Source organism: Adelges cooleyi, unplaced genomic scaffold (assembly GCF_023614345.1).
Source record: "Adelges cooleyi isolate 19-005CV unplaced genomic scaffold, UGA_ACOO_1.1 ACOO_flye_CR_arks_rails_tigmint_CR_PRNA_21, whole genome shotgun sequence".
Classification (NCBI taxonomy): domain Eukaryota; kingdom Metazoa; phylum Arthropoda; class Insecta; order Hemiptera; family Adelgidae; genus Adelges; species Adelges cooleyi.
Genome location: NW_026095871.1, coordinates 8,338 through 26,501, shown reverse-complemented (window position 1 = coordinate 26,501; position 18,164 = coordinate 8,338). Strand labels below are relative to the sequence as shown.

Here is an 18,164-nt window from a genome sequence, read left to right as displayed (position 1 = left end):
ATCTTCTGAGTTTCACCGAAGTCTTTGTGGCATTTACCTTGAAAAATAAAAAAGGTATGTTTAAAAATTTGCCAATCTTAACTTACTAGCTACTACATTTATTCAGTGTGTAAGACATAACTAGTACACGTGATTAATCTATATACAGATAATCCGTATGGTAGAGCTTTGTTACTCTAAGAAAATTACATTGGAGATAAAATAGACTGGACACCTCTTATATCATAACCTATTAGTCTTACAAATTGTATAAAATACACCTTTAAAAAGCAAACCATAGTTTTAATTATATAAACTAGACAAATGATTAAAATATCAAAACAGTTGAATTTATATTTTTTATCAAAGAAAATGCTTAATTTATACCTTTTCTACAAAATTACATCACTAAAAAGTCACTTTTAATTTGAACAGGTTATAATATAATATTTTTCTTTACTCTTCGTTTTTATCGTTTTTTTAAAGTGAAGGTAGTTTAAAAAAACGTTTTTTAAAAACAATACTGATGGTCGAAGGTGACCATCAACATTTTTTTAAAAAACCAATTTGATATGAAAAGAAATTACCTATTTGTTTTTTCGAGTAACAAAAAGTTAATAAAAAAAATAATTTGAGAACATTACTATGTTATCTTAACAAACATTAATTTTAACAATTTTGTCATAACTATATTTTTATTATACATGAAAATTAAAACAATAATTTCATATATTCATTTTTATAAACTAGAAATATTATTAAAGCATAAAAAAATGATTTTAATATAATATTTTCTATAACATGTTACTTTTTGTTTTAATGTAAAAACTATCTTACAATTCAATACACCAATTATTATATATTTATTTATTTATAGTAGATATATTGTGAAAAATGGTTTAGACGAATATAGTTGTCAGCACTTCACTGACAGAATAACATTTTTACAGGTAATAAAACGTTTTTTGCAATTTGACATAATACTTACTTGATGCAAGAGTGATGAATAGTTTTACAGCTACACGAGTTAGTTTTATTCTCTCTTCTTCAAGTTGTAAAAAGCCATTCGAGTCAAATGAATCTGTATAATTTAATAAAAAACCGTGTTTATTATAAAAGTTTTATACAAAAATAATATACAATTGCTTGTGTTATTAATGTAGTACAATTAAGGTTTTGTTAATATTCAGCATTGTCGCTAAAAAACGATATATCACTGATTCGTTTGCATAAATCAACGGTACATTTTTTTAATCACAATTAATACGGTTTTTTAAGGCTTTATTTTTATGTTTTATATAATTATAATAACTACCTGTCGAATCACGTGTGCAACTCAAACTTCTCATGGCAGTACGTGGTAGACCTCGAATTCCTAAAAACAAGTTATGAGTTCAGGTACAAATAAGTTTCAAATAATAAAATTAGCAAAAATAAAATATGCAACTTATTATTAATCTTCATTATTTAATAATAAACGTCTTCATCTTAAAATGTTGCAAGCAAACGGATAGCAGATTGGTTTTATTAAAATTTACTTTCAGCTTTTAAACGGTGTATATATGTATTGGCTGACGCTTAAAACTCAAAACGATAATACGGTAGTAAAGTCTAGGGTTGAACAAATTTTTCAAGATGTCTTGCTAATATTATTATTTGAATATTTAAAACATAAAAGTCTATTCCTCTATATTTAGAACGTTTATCTTTATTTTGTTCTAAATGAGGGTATAGTGGACCTATACACCTATTTACACATATTTGGTAAATCTATTTCAAATTAAGAATTGTATTTTACCTATCAATAAATAAATAATAACATTTTTTTCAAAATATTCTAAACATTTTTTTTTAGAATTTAAAACGTTTTGAAAAAAAAATTTTTTTAGAATATTTTGAAAAAAAAATTTGGGTTTAAAAACATTTAAAAAAAAAGGACATGTCTTTTTGTTGCCCCAAGGTCTTCAAATGCGTAATTACCTTTTTCAGGAACAGAGACACCTGTAACAAAAATATTAAATAATTATACAGAAAATAAAAACCAATTTTATATTTTATTTTTAACGGTATCTAAAACTACATTTATTAAGACTAGTTACCTATTAGGCATTTTAATAATGATTATACTTCAAACAATCATCAAAAATTTAGTAAAAAAATATAGAACTTTAAGAATTAAGAACTCAAATCAAATTTTCATCTATTTTGCTTAGAAATAAATGACTATCATTTTTGAAATTGTATATTTACAAAATGTTTATACTTACGTAACGTGTTCTTTATTTCATTTTGAAAATCTTTTTGGGAATCTATGCAGTCTAAAAAAAAAAAGGTCATTTATTTCAAAAATGAATTTTAATTAATTTTTACAGTATTTGTGTACATTTTACATCAATTTATATAAATTATGCCTGTATGTCTATGTAAGTATTTTTTTAATTTAAAAGAGTAATTACCCTGCAGTATTGTTTTGTGGTCTTCATTAATTGCATGGTGGTTCAATGGTACTATTTCTATTGCTAAAATTTTAACCAGAACATTTAGTACTTAATACCAAACAACTATGTGTTGACACGTCCATATATTTGTGAGAAAAATTATTACCTGGTGCAGCAACCATATACGACATTTTCACTAAAATGTTCATAACATAAATGTATAAGAGATATATGTACCTAACCTAACACTTTTAAAAACTGTAATCATTGTAATTACCCATCGGTGTATCTTTATCAACAAATTTTTGAATTACCTCCAGCAAACGCACTAGAATAAACAAATAATGAATTGAGGTAACAAAAAAAATTCTATTATAAGTCTATATTATACCATCACGACCTTGCACCCGTTGGAGTTGTCTATCTGTAATAAATAAATTAAAATAAGTATATGCAAATATTTAAAATTAAAGTAAAATTTGTATGATAAAAAAGAAATACTAACTTGTGTTGACAAGCTCCCTTTTATATTCAACTGCGAAAAAATTAATTAGTACATTTTTAATTACCTCTAGTAGGCAAGTGTAAAAAATAAAATAAATGATAATTACATAGTTTATCATCTGCTAAAACATTTACCACAATGAATGATATTAAAAAACAAAAACTTCTCATTTTTATCTGCAAACAATAATAAAAATAAAAGCCTTTTGTATTAGACATAGTCTTCAATTAATTATTGGCTCCGATGCTTCTAAATCACTAAATCGATATCTTGATATCTTGAGCTAATCTGTTGATAAGAAATCGCACTTGATAGTTACTTCCCAGATAAAATGGTCAAAATAAAATAAATTAATCCATACAAATTTGGAATTAATTTGATTATTTTTAAAAAAGTTATAGATAGGACGACTTTACTAAATTTTTTTGAAAACTAATAACAACACATCGTTAAAAAAAAAGTGTTGTCTCAGCTTCGTATCAATGTTAAAATCAAATTATGCTTAGTGTTATTTTACATGAAGTTTTTTTATTTGAAAGTATCAAATCTAAAAAATATTTCATACTAACTGACAATTATTTTGACTAGTTTTAAAATAATGTTATTTATTGAGCGCTAATCAAATTATCAAAAAAAAAAAAAAATGTACATATTTTATAAACTTTTTAAATTTAAAAAAAAATGGCTTTTGTCATAAGTTGAGACATATACATGTTTTTTTATTATTATTCTGATTTTGGATGAAACTTTTTAAATATTGTGCCAAATGAGGAACATTTTGTGTTCGATATCTGATCTATAGACATGCTACACGATAAAACGATGTAAAATTGTTGTGATATATTATTAATGAAATTGTCTTACCTATCCATTTATTATAATAAGTGGATAGGTTAGGTTAAATTGTATATCTAAACACAAAAATAAAAAAAATTGAAAATAAGAATAACTTAGTAAAAATGCATTAATTACTTACTAGCTTTGAAATTTTGGTAGAACTTTTGTGAACTTGTATGTTAAAACAACCGTTTTAAAGTGATTCGTTTGGTGACTTGTCCCCGAAAAAGTAAATTCGGAATAAGTTTTGGAGTGCGCAAAAATATTTTATTTATACATGTGTAAAGGAATGCTTAGGCTATGGTTGTTATTTTCCAGCACAATACTGTGTGCTATTACTCATATGTTGTTCACATCAATACGAAACTTAAAAAAATAAGACCCTGAATAATATGGAAACAGTTGTGTGCTTTACACATAAGACCCTAAAAAAAATGAAAATAGTTGTGTGTTTACACATAATACTTCAACTTTTTTCACATCGATACGAATTCAAAGTAAATAAGACCCAAAAAAAACATGTTTACTAGATATGTGTTTTTTGCATACTGTATCGTTTGCTGTAATATACTAACGTAAAAGTATAAAATAAAACCTACTGTATATTATCAATTTGAAATCTAAATTTTGAGCCTCTGGGAGAAAATATTCTCTTCACGTACAAGAAAATAACTGTACTTGATACAAATCCCAGATACAATAAAAAAATATACTAATATATTTATATATTTTTTACAGTTGTTGTAGCATGTACAATGAAACGTTCTTCACCTTAGGTCAGCGGTGTTTTCGCCTTACTATTTACTTTGGAAAACAAAGTTAATATACTCTATTCAATAATAAATATTACACTTGAACTAAGCCCTAAGGTGGCAACAAGTCTCGGAAAAATCATTAGGAATGTATTAATTTCATAAAACTCTTCTTAGTTAAGTTTTATTAATTAAGCGAAAAACATTTAAATTGTGTATTTTTAACCAATTCGTAGATCATTGATTCAAAATAACATACTAGTGTCTCTGTTACTGAATAGTTTAGATGAAAATTTGTTTTCAAACATACAGATTTTGATACGTTGCGATCATAAATAAGTATTTCATTGGCTCCCGGTCTTTGGGAAACCAAAGAAACATAATAATATTTAAGAGAAAATTCAATATCTTTGCAAAGTCATAGCTAACGACTAGATGGATGATAATTAAAAAATCAAAAGATAACATATTTTGAAATTTGTTGCCTACACTTTGATGGAATTAAAAACATTAGGTGCCATTTGAAAACGTGAACTAAGACCGTTTTTATCGTTTAAGGGATGGAGATAAAAATATTCAAAGTATTGAAAAATATAGTAAAACTTATACCAAAAAGAATAGGAAAAAAATAATTTTCAAAATATTCATGTTTTCCGAGAAAATGAGTGTCTTGCGTTAGTTGGATTACCCTGTATATCGACAGAAACGTTTAAGTATAATATATTTTGCAGAATTCACTATGTAAATTTAGTGGCATAGCTATCTTATTTTTTTTTTCATTATTATTTTATGTCTGACGCAGAGTATAAATTATTTTTTTCACAGTTAAGGGTTTTAAAACCACTCGTTGAATGTTTGCGTTATACAATTTAAACAATTTTATAACGTATACAATTTTATATCTCCTTTTTTGGTTTATAGGTATTTGCCTAATTGTTTTGACAATTAACTCAGTTTGGAAGGAATGGAGTACCCATCACCTAAAATAGAACATCTATACGCAAACATTAGCTGTTCGAAGTATTTTTCTAAAATTAATCTTAAAGATGCATACCAACAAATGGTAATTATAGAGACAGATCTAAAATATATTACCATTAATACGTACAAAGGTTTATTCAGTTACACTCGAAATCCACTTGGTATAAAAATTTTAGCAGGTGAATTTCAGAAAGCTATGGAGCTTGCCACTGCAAATTTAGACGGGGTAGGTGTATTTCAAGATGATGTAATAATTGCGGGTAAAACGATAGAGCAACATAATGATAGGTTTTACCTAGTTACTTAATGTTCTTTAGGAATCTGGTTTAAGAGTTAAAAGAAATGAATGTTGTTTTCTCAAAAAATCAATCGAATATCTAGGTCATGAAATTTATGACACACATTTTCAAAACACACTGACGCTATTTCTTCAACTCAAATTCCAGAAAATAAAACAATGCTAAAATCGTTTATAGGCTTGGTAACATTTTTTATTAAATGTGTACCTAACGCAGCAGATATTTTAAAACCACTTTATTTGCTTCTATATACGGATATTAAATGACATTGGTCACCAAATTGTGACAAAGCGTACAAAAAATTTAAGGACATTTTGGCATCTAAGCCCGTGTTATCACAAACTTCCTCTGAAACTTATTGTAGACTCATCATCTTATGATTTAGGCGCAATTATTTCACATGTATACGCAGGTCATAATAAAAGACCTAAAGCTTTTAATTATTGTTGATGCAACAACGAAATGGCTAGAAGTTGTAAAACTTGAAATTTCTAGTAATTGCAATGACAGCAGAAACAGTCATTACAAAATGTCTGAGTCAATTGTACGTTTCGGAATCCCGAGAACAATAACAAGCGATGGCGCAAAATGTTTTTGCGGTGTTGATTTCAGGTATACTGTAAAAAATTTGGTATTAGGCATTTAACAGGAGCACCGTTCCACCCTGCGCCCAACGGTTGTACAGAGTCAGGTGTTAAAATCGTAAAACAATTTTTTAAAACAATTTCTACTTCATTAAGTCATTTAAATACATTTTTGCTGATGTATACACCCCATTCAGCAACAAAAAAATCTCCCATTTTTTTGCATATTATAAAAACATGTTTACTACATAATATAATTATTATTTTTGCATAAAATATTGTTATTGTAATTTTATATTGTTTTTGTAATAATTTGTACCATTTATCTATATAATATTATGAATGTAACTATGGTTAAGTATATTATTTTTGACAATATTTTTAATTTAATTAAAAAAGAAAGGGGTACGTATCAGCAGTTTATATGAATATATAAACATATAGTCATATAACATATGTATGGAGATTGTCCACCATACGCTAGTTCTACACCGGCACAACACATCATTCGTGTAATTTGGATTTCATAATGAACATCAGCGAATATTATTACTTATATTAATCTAATTGTGTTTTACTTTCATACTATAGTATAACAAGGACGCTAGTATGTAAAATATAATAGAAAATCGCATGAAGCATATGAAATAATGTCGTTTGGAACTTAAGCGATTGGTTTTTTTTTCATATAAAAATTGCACAGTCAAATGTGGGAAATGTGCACTTGTGCACACGGGCTTACTTAATATAACTACTGTAACAGTATTTTACAAATTTTAATCCAAGTTGTTACATTTAACATTATAGGCTGTGAGAAACGTGTAAACCTACATGAAAAATATTTTTAATATCAAATGGTTTTATCAAGTTTTCGGTTATTGCTTGCGTTGACCTTGAGCTAAATGTAAACGTAAAATTACTTTTTGTTCAATTAACCAGGACTTTTGTTACTTAAATGGCAAATTGTGCAATGCATATTTAATATTGTACATAATTATTGTATAAATAAACTGGAATGGTTCGGGTTAAAATTCGAAGGCCACACAAAAGTGATTTATAGCAGTTTTTTATTAAACCCACACGTTTAATTTGTATTATGTTTTTAACAAAATAGCTTACAACGCATGTAGTACTGTAAAAAAGTAATAACATATATCAGTAGAATGTTCTACGAGCAATTTATATACCTATCATAAGAAAAATATTTTTTGCAGTTTTACACTGTATTATTTATGATTAATGTATTTATGCTGAAGGCCATACTTAATGCGGTGATCAAAAAATCAAAGTTTTACTTGATTTTTATCAAGTTATAAGTTTCCATGTATGGTATATATTATATACCTTTCAATTTTGTACTTGAATGCTTATATAATACAGCGTGATCCATTTGATGTAAGATACTCGTTTTCTTGGAAACCATGAATATTTTGGAAACAATACTCCTATACTTCCCATACTCAAAGTTAGATATTTTTGAAGGCTTAAGAAATTGTTACCTTCATCGCTTATAAATAAAATAAGTAAGGATTAAGTTTTTTTTCCAAATAGGAGCATATTTTTTTTAAATTTCATAATTATGTAGAAAACAAATTTAAAAAAATTTTAGCGTTAAAATTTTTACTTTTTGTCAATCAATTCGTTTGCATGACTTTGTAAAGATTTAAATTTAGTATCAATATTCGTTCGGTTTTTGCAGCAATAAGGAATAAACGCTTCGATGCAAATCAGTAGTTGGTATTTTCAAGCCAGTACAGTCCAAACCAAGCACAGTGTACACCAGCAAAGTTAAAAAGTATTAACTTAAAGATGTTATAAAAAAAAGAGATTTGTTGGTATATTATTAAAATTCAATTTGGAAATGCGTTTGTTTAGCATTTTAGTCGAGTGAAAAAAGGGTTTTTTTACAACACATTCAAAAAATAAAATTAATATATTGTGTGAGGCTATAATCTATATCTTTAGATTAGTTATAGAATTTTGCATTTTACTAAAGCGTTGTAGTGTAAAAAGCTATCAAATAAAAGCATAATATTTTAATATTATGTAGATAAAAGAACATGTTTTTGGCAGAAAAATAACCCATAATTATGGTCTGACTTCGTCATTAAGGTGTAACGCAAAAGGCTATTTATTAAGGGGCAAAAGATAGTCAACATCTATCAAAAATTGATTTGAAGGTAAACAAATATTAGGTTTTTCTAATTAAAAACAATTTTTTTCTGAGTTATGGTATTTCTATTGGATTTTTTTTTCATGAGAAGCTTAATACTTTTTCTAAAGATCAAATTTCGATTTTTGTAGAAAAACTATATAAAAAAAAAAAAACAGTTATTAACTATTATAAAAATTTAAAAACAATAAGAAATCAATTGTGAATTAAATTTCCAAGTAACCGTTTATACTTATAGAACTAAAGTTATACCTATATTATCATCGGTAGTCATATACATAATAATGAAAACGAATAAACGAATCACTGGCTATAAATCTCTAAAAAAAAAAACATATAAGCTCAACGTTCTGTCCCAACAACTAGACGTGTAACTATGTTTAATTATTATTATTACTATTGTAATTTTTTTTCCCATTGTATTACATACTTAATTTGTTTTTGTGATTCTTATTATGTATAAGAAATAGCAAGTAGATTTATTTGCAAAATCCAAACTCATGGCAGTTTAAAAGGCTAGCATTGATATCCACAGAAACGTCAGCCATTCTAGGAGGAAGTATTGTATGCTCTCACAGAGAACTGCATAATCACTAATTCAGTTTACAAATGCATACACCAATTTCAAAAATATCTACATGCGTCTAAATTATACTTACTATAACTGATAACTTACTCGTTACAACACAACCGCGGTGTACTATTGTAAAAACGAGTCAATACGTTTTGAATTCGAAATTTAATATTAACGTTTTTCCACTATTTAATTTCGTACAAAAAAAATATTTCCACATTTCATGCCAGCGTTTAAGGGCGTATATATATATATAGCCCGCATAGAATTTAGAGTATTCGGAAACTATATTTTAACATCATTAAAACGACCTAAATTCAACACCTCATTTCCACCACAGAAGTCACCTCCAAAACATTTTTTTTATGGCTTTTAATTAGTAAAATATGCAATCTGAAACATCATCGCAGATGAAATACCACGTCAAAAAAAAAACCGAGCCAGATACGTAGAGTATCTGGCATACTAGTAGTATCTAGGAGTACTAGTACTAGTAATAGTACTAGGAGTATCTGCATAATTATTATTAATACTACAATATCAACAACAAATAATATTTCCATGCCAATTAAATTACCCAACGACTATTCAGTAAGAGAAATAATCAAGTAATGTATATTATGTAAGTATACAATTTCATTCACCTAGCTAACTCACTGTAATGGTTTGCTTATACTTTATTTAGTTACAGTGTACACATTTACAGACAAAAAAAAAAGCCCACATCAATGTAAAACAAATAGCATATCTGCATTGCATCGAAGCTAAAATTACTTTCAGATAAAATTTTACAGAATACCCAAATAATTTTTTACATTTTAAATATTTTATTTTATACGCAAAAAAAAATATTCAGCTTGTACTTTTACCAGCAACAATATGTAAGTATTATATAAAATTACAGTACAATTTTTTTCCCAGTTCAGTATGGAATTTTTTTTTTTATATATTAAATAATAAAAGTTGTTTGACATACGTATTCCGATTGTTGTAATATCTAGAGTCTCGACCTTATCCCTATTCATTTCATTAGTTAAAACGGATTCTAGTGCATTATACTTAATTTTCACAAATAAGTGAACAGCTAAAACTTTAAAGCTTACGCCGGTTTTATACAAATTACTATTTTCTAAATGGTGGTTATCAACAAAGGAAAACAATAAAATTCAACGTTGATCCCGGGATTTTGTTCCAGCCAAGTAATAACCACAGCAATCAGCATTTTAATTAACTCCAAGAAAATATAATTATAAAATCGTCGGTTGAAAGAGGCGAAGGTGCGGCAAAAGATCCGACAAATAATTTGTAAGGAGTAAACTGAAGAGAGCGAAATATAATAGTACAATCGTTTCCTCGATTCAATTATTGTCTTTAGCCATTAGTTTATTTGTTTTGGTGAATAACCGCCATGGATTAAAAACCTCCCTAATACCTAAAATATTAAATTTACCATGTTATTTGGTAAAAAAATTTCCAAAAGAAGCTTGTGCAAAGTTCACTACTTTACTCTATCATGTTTTAATTCAAATTGCTAAGTATTAGCGATTAACTGACTTTATTAATTGTTTTGCATAGTTAAAATTTGGAAAAGTATGCACGGAACATTGCAAGATTGAGAATCTGAAGACTTAATACAGCTCCAGAAGATTAAAAGTTGATTTTAAATTATACCTATTTACATAAAACACATCATATACATTCTCCAACGGTTTAAGACAGCTGCGATTAATCTAAAGATTTTACTTGTTTTATTATTTTGTAAACGTTTTGGCGCAAAGCGATATAATATTATGAATAGTCCAATTATTGTTAATTATTGAAATTAAATGTCTTTCAATTAAATTAAAAATATACCAAATTAAATTATTTGTATTGATTTATTTTTAATTTTAATAACTTACTTAAATAAAATTGATAGGCCCGAGAAGATTAATATTAGGGCTATAACGGTTAATAATACTATTTTAGTTCGGTCGTATCATAAAAATAATCCGTGATGAGTAGATAGTGTTAGAAACAAGGGAGAGGTGCGGATTAACTATCTTATAAACAAAGATGGGATTCCGAGAAAATATCGTTAAGTTAAATTGTATTGGAGATCCGTAAAGGCGGCGCTTTATTACAAATATACCGAGCCGGCTTCTCCTAACTGATAACGACTGTCGGATCTATACTCATTTGAACTTCTCGGAGTCGGTGTATTCGAAGAGAGTCCTTGATATCTAGATGTGTTTTCTAAATATAATATCGCTAACAATAAGGGTCTGAAACAAAAGTTGTAGACAGACAAACGCATTAATTGTATTGACTCTCTCTTATGCTGGTATCAACACCGGCCCCGTCTGCTGCCAACCGAAATCCTAATGGAAACTCCTATTGTGTAACTATGGCGGATTGCTGAGAAAGTTTTACTTTATCGCTAGAGGAGATAACATTTTAATCAAATTTAGACAAACACTTCAATATGTATCCAACACTTGTACAAGAAAACCCCCTTAGGGTGTGCATTTTCTAGGTCGAGGTACAGGACTTAAATGGATTATAATAAGCCAATAAATAGAATGATTAAAATAAATAAAACTATTTTCAAGAACACTTCGAATCAAACCTGCGTACAGGTAAAAAGCAACAAATGAGTTTATAATCTTATGTTAAACCGTTTATTATAAGGTACATTACATATGATAGTTTTGATATAAGTGCGGTTTAAAACAATTATTTAAGTATTGTTATTATAGTGGTTTATTTTAAAAGTCCCACCCCATGGTAGAGACTATAACCGTCTCGTTGTTTATTTTAGTTAGACGACACGTACTACCATTAACATTAGCTTCCTTTATGTATGATTTTGGGTTACTTAAACTTCTCTTCAGTCCTTTTAACCGGCACATCCCGCGATGTCTGATATTACCCATATGATTTCCAGCTTAAAAAATTAAAAAGGTTTGTTTAAAAATTTGCAAACTTAACTTACTGGTTACTACATTTATTCAGTGTGTAAGGCATAACTAATACGCGTGATAATACTCTATACAGATTGTCCCTATTGTACAGCTAACCGTAGTTTCATAATTTAATTTATTAAAAACTTAAGAGGCGTTTGTATAAAAATTAAAAAATTGCAAATGGAACTTGGAGTTTTTCATTGTTTAATAAAACATTGTCGTAGTTTGTTTGTTAGTTGCTAAATAAAAACTGTATGTTAGGGGTTGCTAAATATTATAGATTTTCAAACAACCTCTTTAATCATTACTTATTTTATTAATTGATATAAAATCTGTAATATTTTTTTTATTTTGTTGTGGATTATAACTTCTTAAAGTTCTTGTGAAATAATAGACGTTGAAATGTGTGTTTAGTGTCAGACCCATAAAAATAAATGGAAATTTAAAAAATGAACTTATATAAACATATATAAATTAAAATTGTCTTAATTAAATTTCTAACTTGTATAAAAATATTATTTTAATATATTCATTATATAAACAAAGAATATAATTAAAGCATAAAAAAAAGTAATTTAAAATGGCCTTAATATACTTTTTTAAACGACCTCCATTAAACGTTACAAATAAAACTATTACAATTGGATATTATAATATTTACATGCTACATCGTTGAGTAATTTTATAGTAACATCCTTAATCAAATCTCTTCTCGTATCTGCAAGGTCTGACAACCTACAGGTTTCAAAATCTGTAAAAATTAATTAATAAATATCAAATGTATTATACATAAAAAAAGAAAAAAATGAGTTGCTCGTGACATTATTGAAGCACATAACAACATTTTATAATTTTTTTTACAATTTAAAAAAAATCTTTTTAAGCATTTTTGGTATTGTCGTTAGGCGATAGTGTTTCACTAATATATTTGCATAGAGGTAAATCGTCCTCTGCAATTTTTATTATAATTATTTTGTTTCATATAATTTATAGTAGCTACCTTTTGGATCACATAGAAAACCAACTTTTCTCAATATAAAACACGCTACACCTAGTATTAACAAAATTATGAGTTCAACTATAAAACAATCATCAAAACTTTTAGTAAATAAACATATGGCTTTAAGACACTAAACTCAAATTGAAATTAGATTTTGATTAGAAATAATTTATTACTATTTTTGAAATTGTGCATTTATAAATTTTAGTATTTACGTGAGACAGTGGATATTTCTTTTTGCAAGTCAGTCTGGTAGCCTATGCATTCTGAAATTGTAACAAAAAAGGTCATCAACTTTAATTTACATCTTTTCTTAAGCTTAATATTTAAAAACATGATAAATCTGAATTTTTAGAAATTATACATGTATGTCTATGTAAAGTATTCTAAATATAAAATATGGTAGAGTAATAATTACCCTGCAGTTTTTCTTTACTGTTTTCAATAGATTCATCGAGTGCCATGTCTGAAATTAAAACAAGAACATTTTAAATATGAAAACAAACAACACTTTGCAAATACATGTGAAAAATACTATTACCTGGTGCAACCAACATAAAAACAACTTTATCTAAAATTTACATTACATAAATGGATTAGTTAATGATATTGGATTTAGTTTTTTATTATATTATAATCAAAATATAAAAAATTACCCATCGGTGCCGGTCCACAAACAAGGGATTGAATTACCTTATGCATCTTTACTAGAATAAACAAATATTGGGTCAAGAAAATAATGAGTTATAATAATAAGTGATCAACTTTAAATTTGTTAAATGGTTACTGTCTATATCTAAGTACGCCCTATGTAAACTACAGAAACTGCTGCATGAAAGAGTATACTTGTACATTATTTGATTTTTATTTATAAAGTATTTACAAAGTGATAAAACGATGATACTATACATTTTGTGCACAGATTACAGAAACTATAATATTGAATTTATTAATCAACCTATACTTTGGAAAACTTGACAAAACAATAATTATTATGTGTCAGTTTAATAATTTAAGATATATATAATTACCTCCTGCACTCTTGATTTGTCTATCTGTAGTAAATAAATAAAAATTAGTGTATGCAAATAAAGTTAAGTTTGTATAACAAAAGAAAAAAATACTAACTTGTGTAGGCAACCTCCTTTTTGTAGTCGGCTGTAAAAAAGTTAATTTATTGTATTTTTTTAGATTTTTTAATTCCTTCCAGTAGGCAAGTGTGAATATAAAATTTATAATAATTACCTATGTTAACTGCTAAAACAGTAACAACGGCGAATGATATTAAAAAACAATAATGTTTCATTTTTGTCTGCAAAAAATAATAAACATAAAAGCCATGTGCATTAGACATAGTTGTCAATTAATTATTGACTCCTAATCTGTCTTTTAAATTCTCCTACCACGTCATGATTCTGACAGAAATATATGTTAAGTTAGAAAAATCCCAAAAAAATAGGCTTTTCCAAAAAAAAAAATTATATGTATATAAATTGTTCCATCAAATTGAACCACTTTAAAAAAAACTCTGAAATTACAAATGTCTTATAAAAACTGTAACGCAATCCTGTTAATTCGTTTAAAATCCCTGAGCCATTGGGATCAACAACCTGATCTATGTGGTTTTTTTTTTTAGTATTTTCAGGGTCATAAACAAGGGATTATGCTATAATATTCGAGAGATATTTATTATTTCAGGTTTTTTTTTATCTTGGTTAAATTTTATGTTTTTTTCAACAATAACATTAATTTCCTCAGAATCTTGTCTTCCTAGAACAATTATTTTAAAGACAGATTTGGATTCCTCGCTAACAAATGTAACTATTAAAGGTTGGTTTCATCCTTTGGAAAAAACCCACCCTAAATTTTGCCACATCGTGTTATCGACGATAACCTAACCTAACCGTGCTTTAGTGCTGGTATTTAGAAGGTTTTAGTTTTACAATGATAACTGTCGGTAGCCAATTTGTAGACAAGAAATCGTATTTTAATGATACTTTCCTAGATAGAAGGTCATAATAAAAACATAACATATTTTTATTTAATATTGTAAACCCCGTATTTCCGTATTAGCCCGTTATTTTCACAACCTGTAACACAAGGACTTTTACACGTTTATCGGTAGTACTATATCTAAAAAATATTCCATATAAATTTGGAATTAATTTGTCTATTTATAAAAAGTTTACGAATTGCCGTACTTTTAAGTTGTAAAATAGGTACATTCTATGAGTGTTTTCTTAATATTAATGGCGATAAATAAAGTATCTTCCAAGTGCAATTTCTGATCTATACATAGAACTGCTACATAAAATAATGTGTTCAACAGTTTAGTATTACTTAGCCCTAAATTGATATCATAACTGTTGGAAAATAAAATGTATATATTTCATGAACTTTTTAAATAAAAATAAAAAAATCCGTTCTTTTTACAAGATTATGTTAGGTTGAAACATTTTCATATTTCTTTGGTTGTTTTTCCTAATTTTGAATGAGTACATTTTAAATATTGGAACAAATGAGGCACATTTCAGATTTGATTTCTGATCAATACAAAACGATGTAAAATTGTCTGTACTATATCATTAATGACATAACCTAGCCGTTAAAAGTTTATCGCAAATCTAAACATGAGCATAAAAAAATACTATATGAGAAAAACTTAATAAAAATGCATTAAAAACTCACTGGTAATCTTTGAAACTATGGTAGAACTCTTGAGAACTTGTATGTTAAAACGACCGTTTTAAAGTGATGGTTTTGAGACTTTTTCCCCAAAACGGTAAAATCGGAATAAGTCTTACAAAACGCAAATATATTTTATGTATACAGATGTAATGGAAAGTTTAAGCTACTGTCTTTTAGGTCTTACAATCGCACCATTGTGTGCATAATTCCAAATTTGTAAAATCGTTCACGCGGTTGTGTATTAATTTTTTTTTTAAAAATAAGTCAGTGAAAAACAATTGTCTGTTTTTTCACACAATTATTCAAGGTCTTTTATATACTGACGCATTTCATACTAGGAAAACACTGAGCACATACCGTTATTAAGTGTTTTTACACTCGAACGTTTTTTCATGTCAACACGAATTTAATGCAAATAACAGCCTGACTTTGAATGGTACTGCCAATACTTATGCTTATTATTTTGATAAGCGCCTAACCTGCGGTTACCACACTTAAAAGAAAAACGCAATATCCTCGGCTATCGACTAAATATGCTTCGGCCTCTTCTATACAGAAAACGAAATACCAATAAAACCAAGCTCCTTCCACTACAATACCCTTTTGAAGCCAATTTTGACCTATGATAACAATATTAACGGGGAATCAGCAAAAACTTCGAAACACAAAAACTTTTCAGGCCTAAAAATGCGTTTTACTGTTTTTCTAAATTGCTAACTAAATTACTTATTGCGTAAATTACCGAATATATTGTAAATATTTTGGCAAATTAAAAAAAAAATACATTAATTTAAAACTTAGTAATTTTTTTTATACTTTTAAATACATGCATTACTATATTTTTCCATTTTTAGAAAATGTTTACCTTTATCGCTTGCGTAAAAGAAGTATGGACTATGATATATTTTCGTTCAGTTTTTACAATAGTACCCAACATTTAATAATACTGACCCCGTCGATAAAAATGACACTGTGTTTAAATAGGTTAATAAGATCTGCCTAGTCATAATAACCTAAAAAAAATGTATCTGGTTGTTGGTGTGCATGCCTATCGGACAACGTATCAATATGAATTTTATGGGCTACTGGAATTTGGGAACCGAAGATAAAAGATAACATTATAAGGTGAAAAGTAATATCTCTGCAAAGGTATAACAAACGAACGGATTGATATAAATTAAAAAACTCAAACAATAACAATTTTAAAAAAAATTATCTACGTGGTAATGGAATTAAAATTATATGTTCCCAATTAAAAACTCCAGATCCATATTTAAGGGGTAATAAAAAAATATTCAACGTATTGAAAAATATCCATACATTATTCTAAAAAAATGTGTGTCCTACATCAGATGGATCACTCATCTCACCCCGTATATAGTCACTATAATATAGTGCATATTTTTATTTCATATAATATTAAGCGTATAAGTAAAATGCAAACAGATTTTCTTATAAATAGTTGAACTGATAATACATTATTAACACCTCCACATATTTATGTATAAATGTTTAAACACTGTAGAATTTCGAGTAAATCTTTTTTTTTTTTTCTTAAAGTATTTTTACAAGCAGAAGTTTTAAAATATAAACATGTTAATTATAGAGGCTGCTTATTTTAAGATTTGGGGGTGCTATCCCCTAAGCCTCTCCATAATTTAGCCTACGCCTATGTAGTGTTTTTAATCGTTTAACATGTAAAAACTATTGTAGATCATGCTAACTTTTGAAATTTAAATTGCATTGTTAAGTACCTCAAAGAGGGTCAAACTCCAACGACTTAAGTCAGCTGCGAATAATGAAAATATTTTTCTTGTTTTATTATTTTGTAAACAACTAGTATTATTTATTCAACCTAATATATGTCTTTCCATTAAATTAAAAGTATAATTTTTAACCGAATATTTCAAATTCAATTACTGGTATTGATTTATTTTTTATTTTAACTTACAAATAAAATTGATAGGCCCGAGTAGATTAATATTAGGGCTATAACGGTTAATAACACTATTTTAGTTTGGTCGTCGGTAAATATCTTCAAAGACGACCAATAAAAAATGTAATCTTTATTCAAAAATAAAATAAATGCATTATAAAAGTAATCCGTGATGAGTAGATAGTGTTAGAAATAACGGAGAGGTGCGGATTAACTATCTTATAAATAAAGATGGGATTCCGAGAAAATATCGTTAAGTTAAATAATTGTATTGGAGATCCGTAAAGGCGGCGCTTTATTACAAATATACCGAGCCGGCTTCTCCTAACTGATAACGACTGTCGGATTTATACTCATTTGAACTTCTTGGAGTCGGTGTATTCGTAGAGAGTCCTTGATATCTAGATGTGTTTTCTAAATATAATATAGCTAACAATAAGGGTCTGAAACAAAAGTTGTAGACAGACAAACGC

General features: G+C 27.3%; 1 protein-coding gene across 2 annotated transcripts; it reads right to left on the bottom strand.

The window, feature by feature from the left end:
* Positions 1-11,828: 11,828 nt before the first annotated feature.
* Positions 11,829-15,961, bottom strand: LOC126834188 (uncharacterized). Of its 2 annotated transcripts, XM_050565939.1 has the most exons (11): positions 15,756-15,961; positions 14,313-14,379; positions 14,196-14,225; positions 14,099-14,122; positions 13,724-13,774; positions 13,609-13,638; positions 13,486-13,533; positions 13,283-13,333; positions 13,068-13,118; positions 12,729-12,818; positions 11,829-12,048 (listed from the first exon to the last, which is right to left on the bottom strand). In XM_050565939.1, the coding sequence occupies exons 2-11, from the start codon at positions 14,371-14,373 to the stop codon at positions 11,870-11,872; spliced, it is 615 nt and encodes a 204-aa protein (XP_050421896.1). In that variant the 5' UTR covers positions 14,374-14,379; positions 15,756-15,961; the 3' UTR covers positions 11,829-11,869. The 2 variants fall into 2 exon arrangements, with proteins under 2 accessions (XP_050421896.1, XP_050421897.1); XM_050565940.1 differs by lacking the exon at positions 13,068-13,118.
* Positions 15,962-18,164: the final 2,203 nt, after the last annotated feature.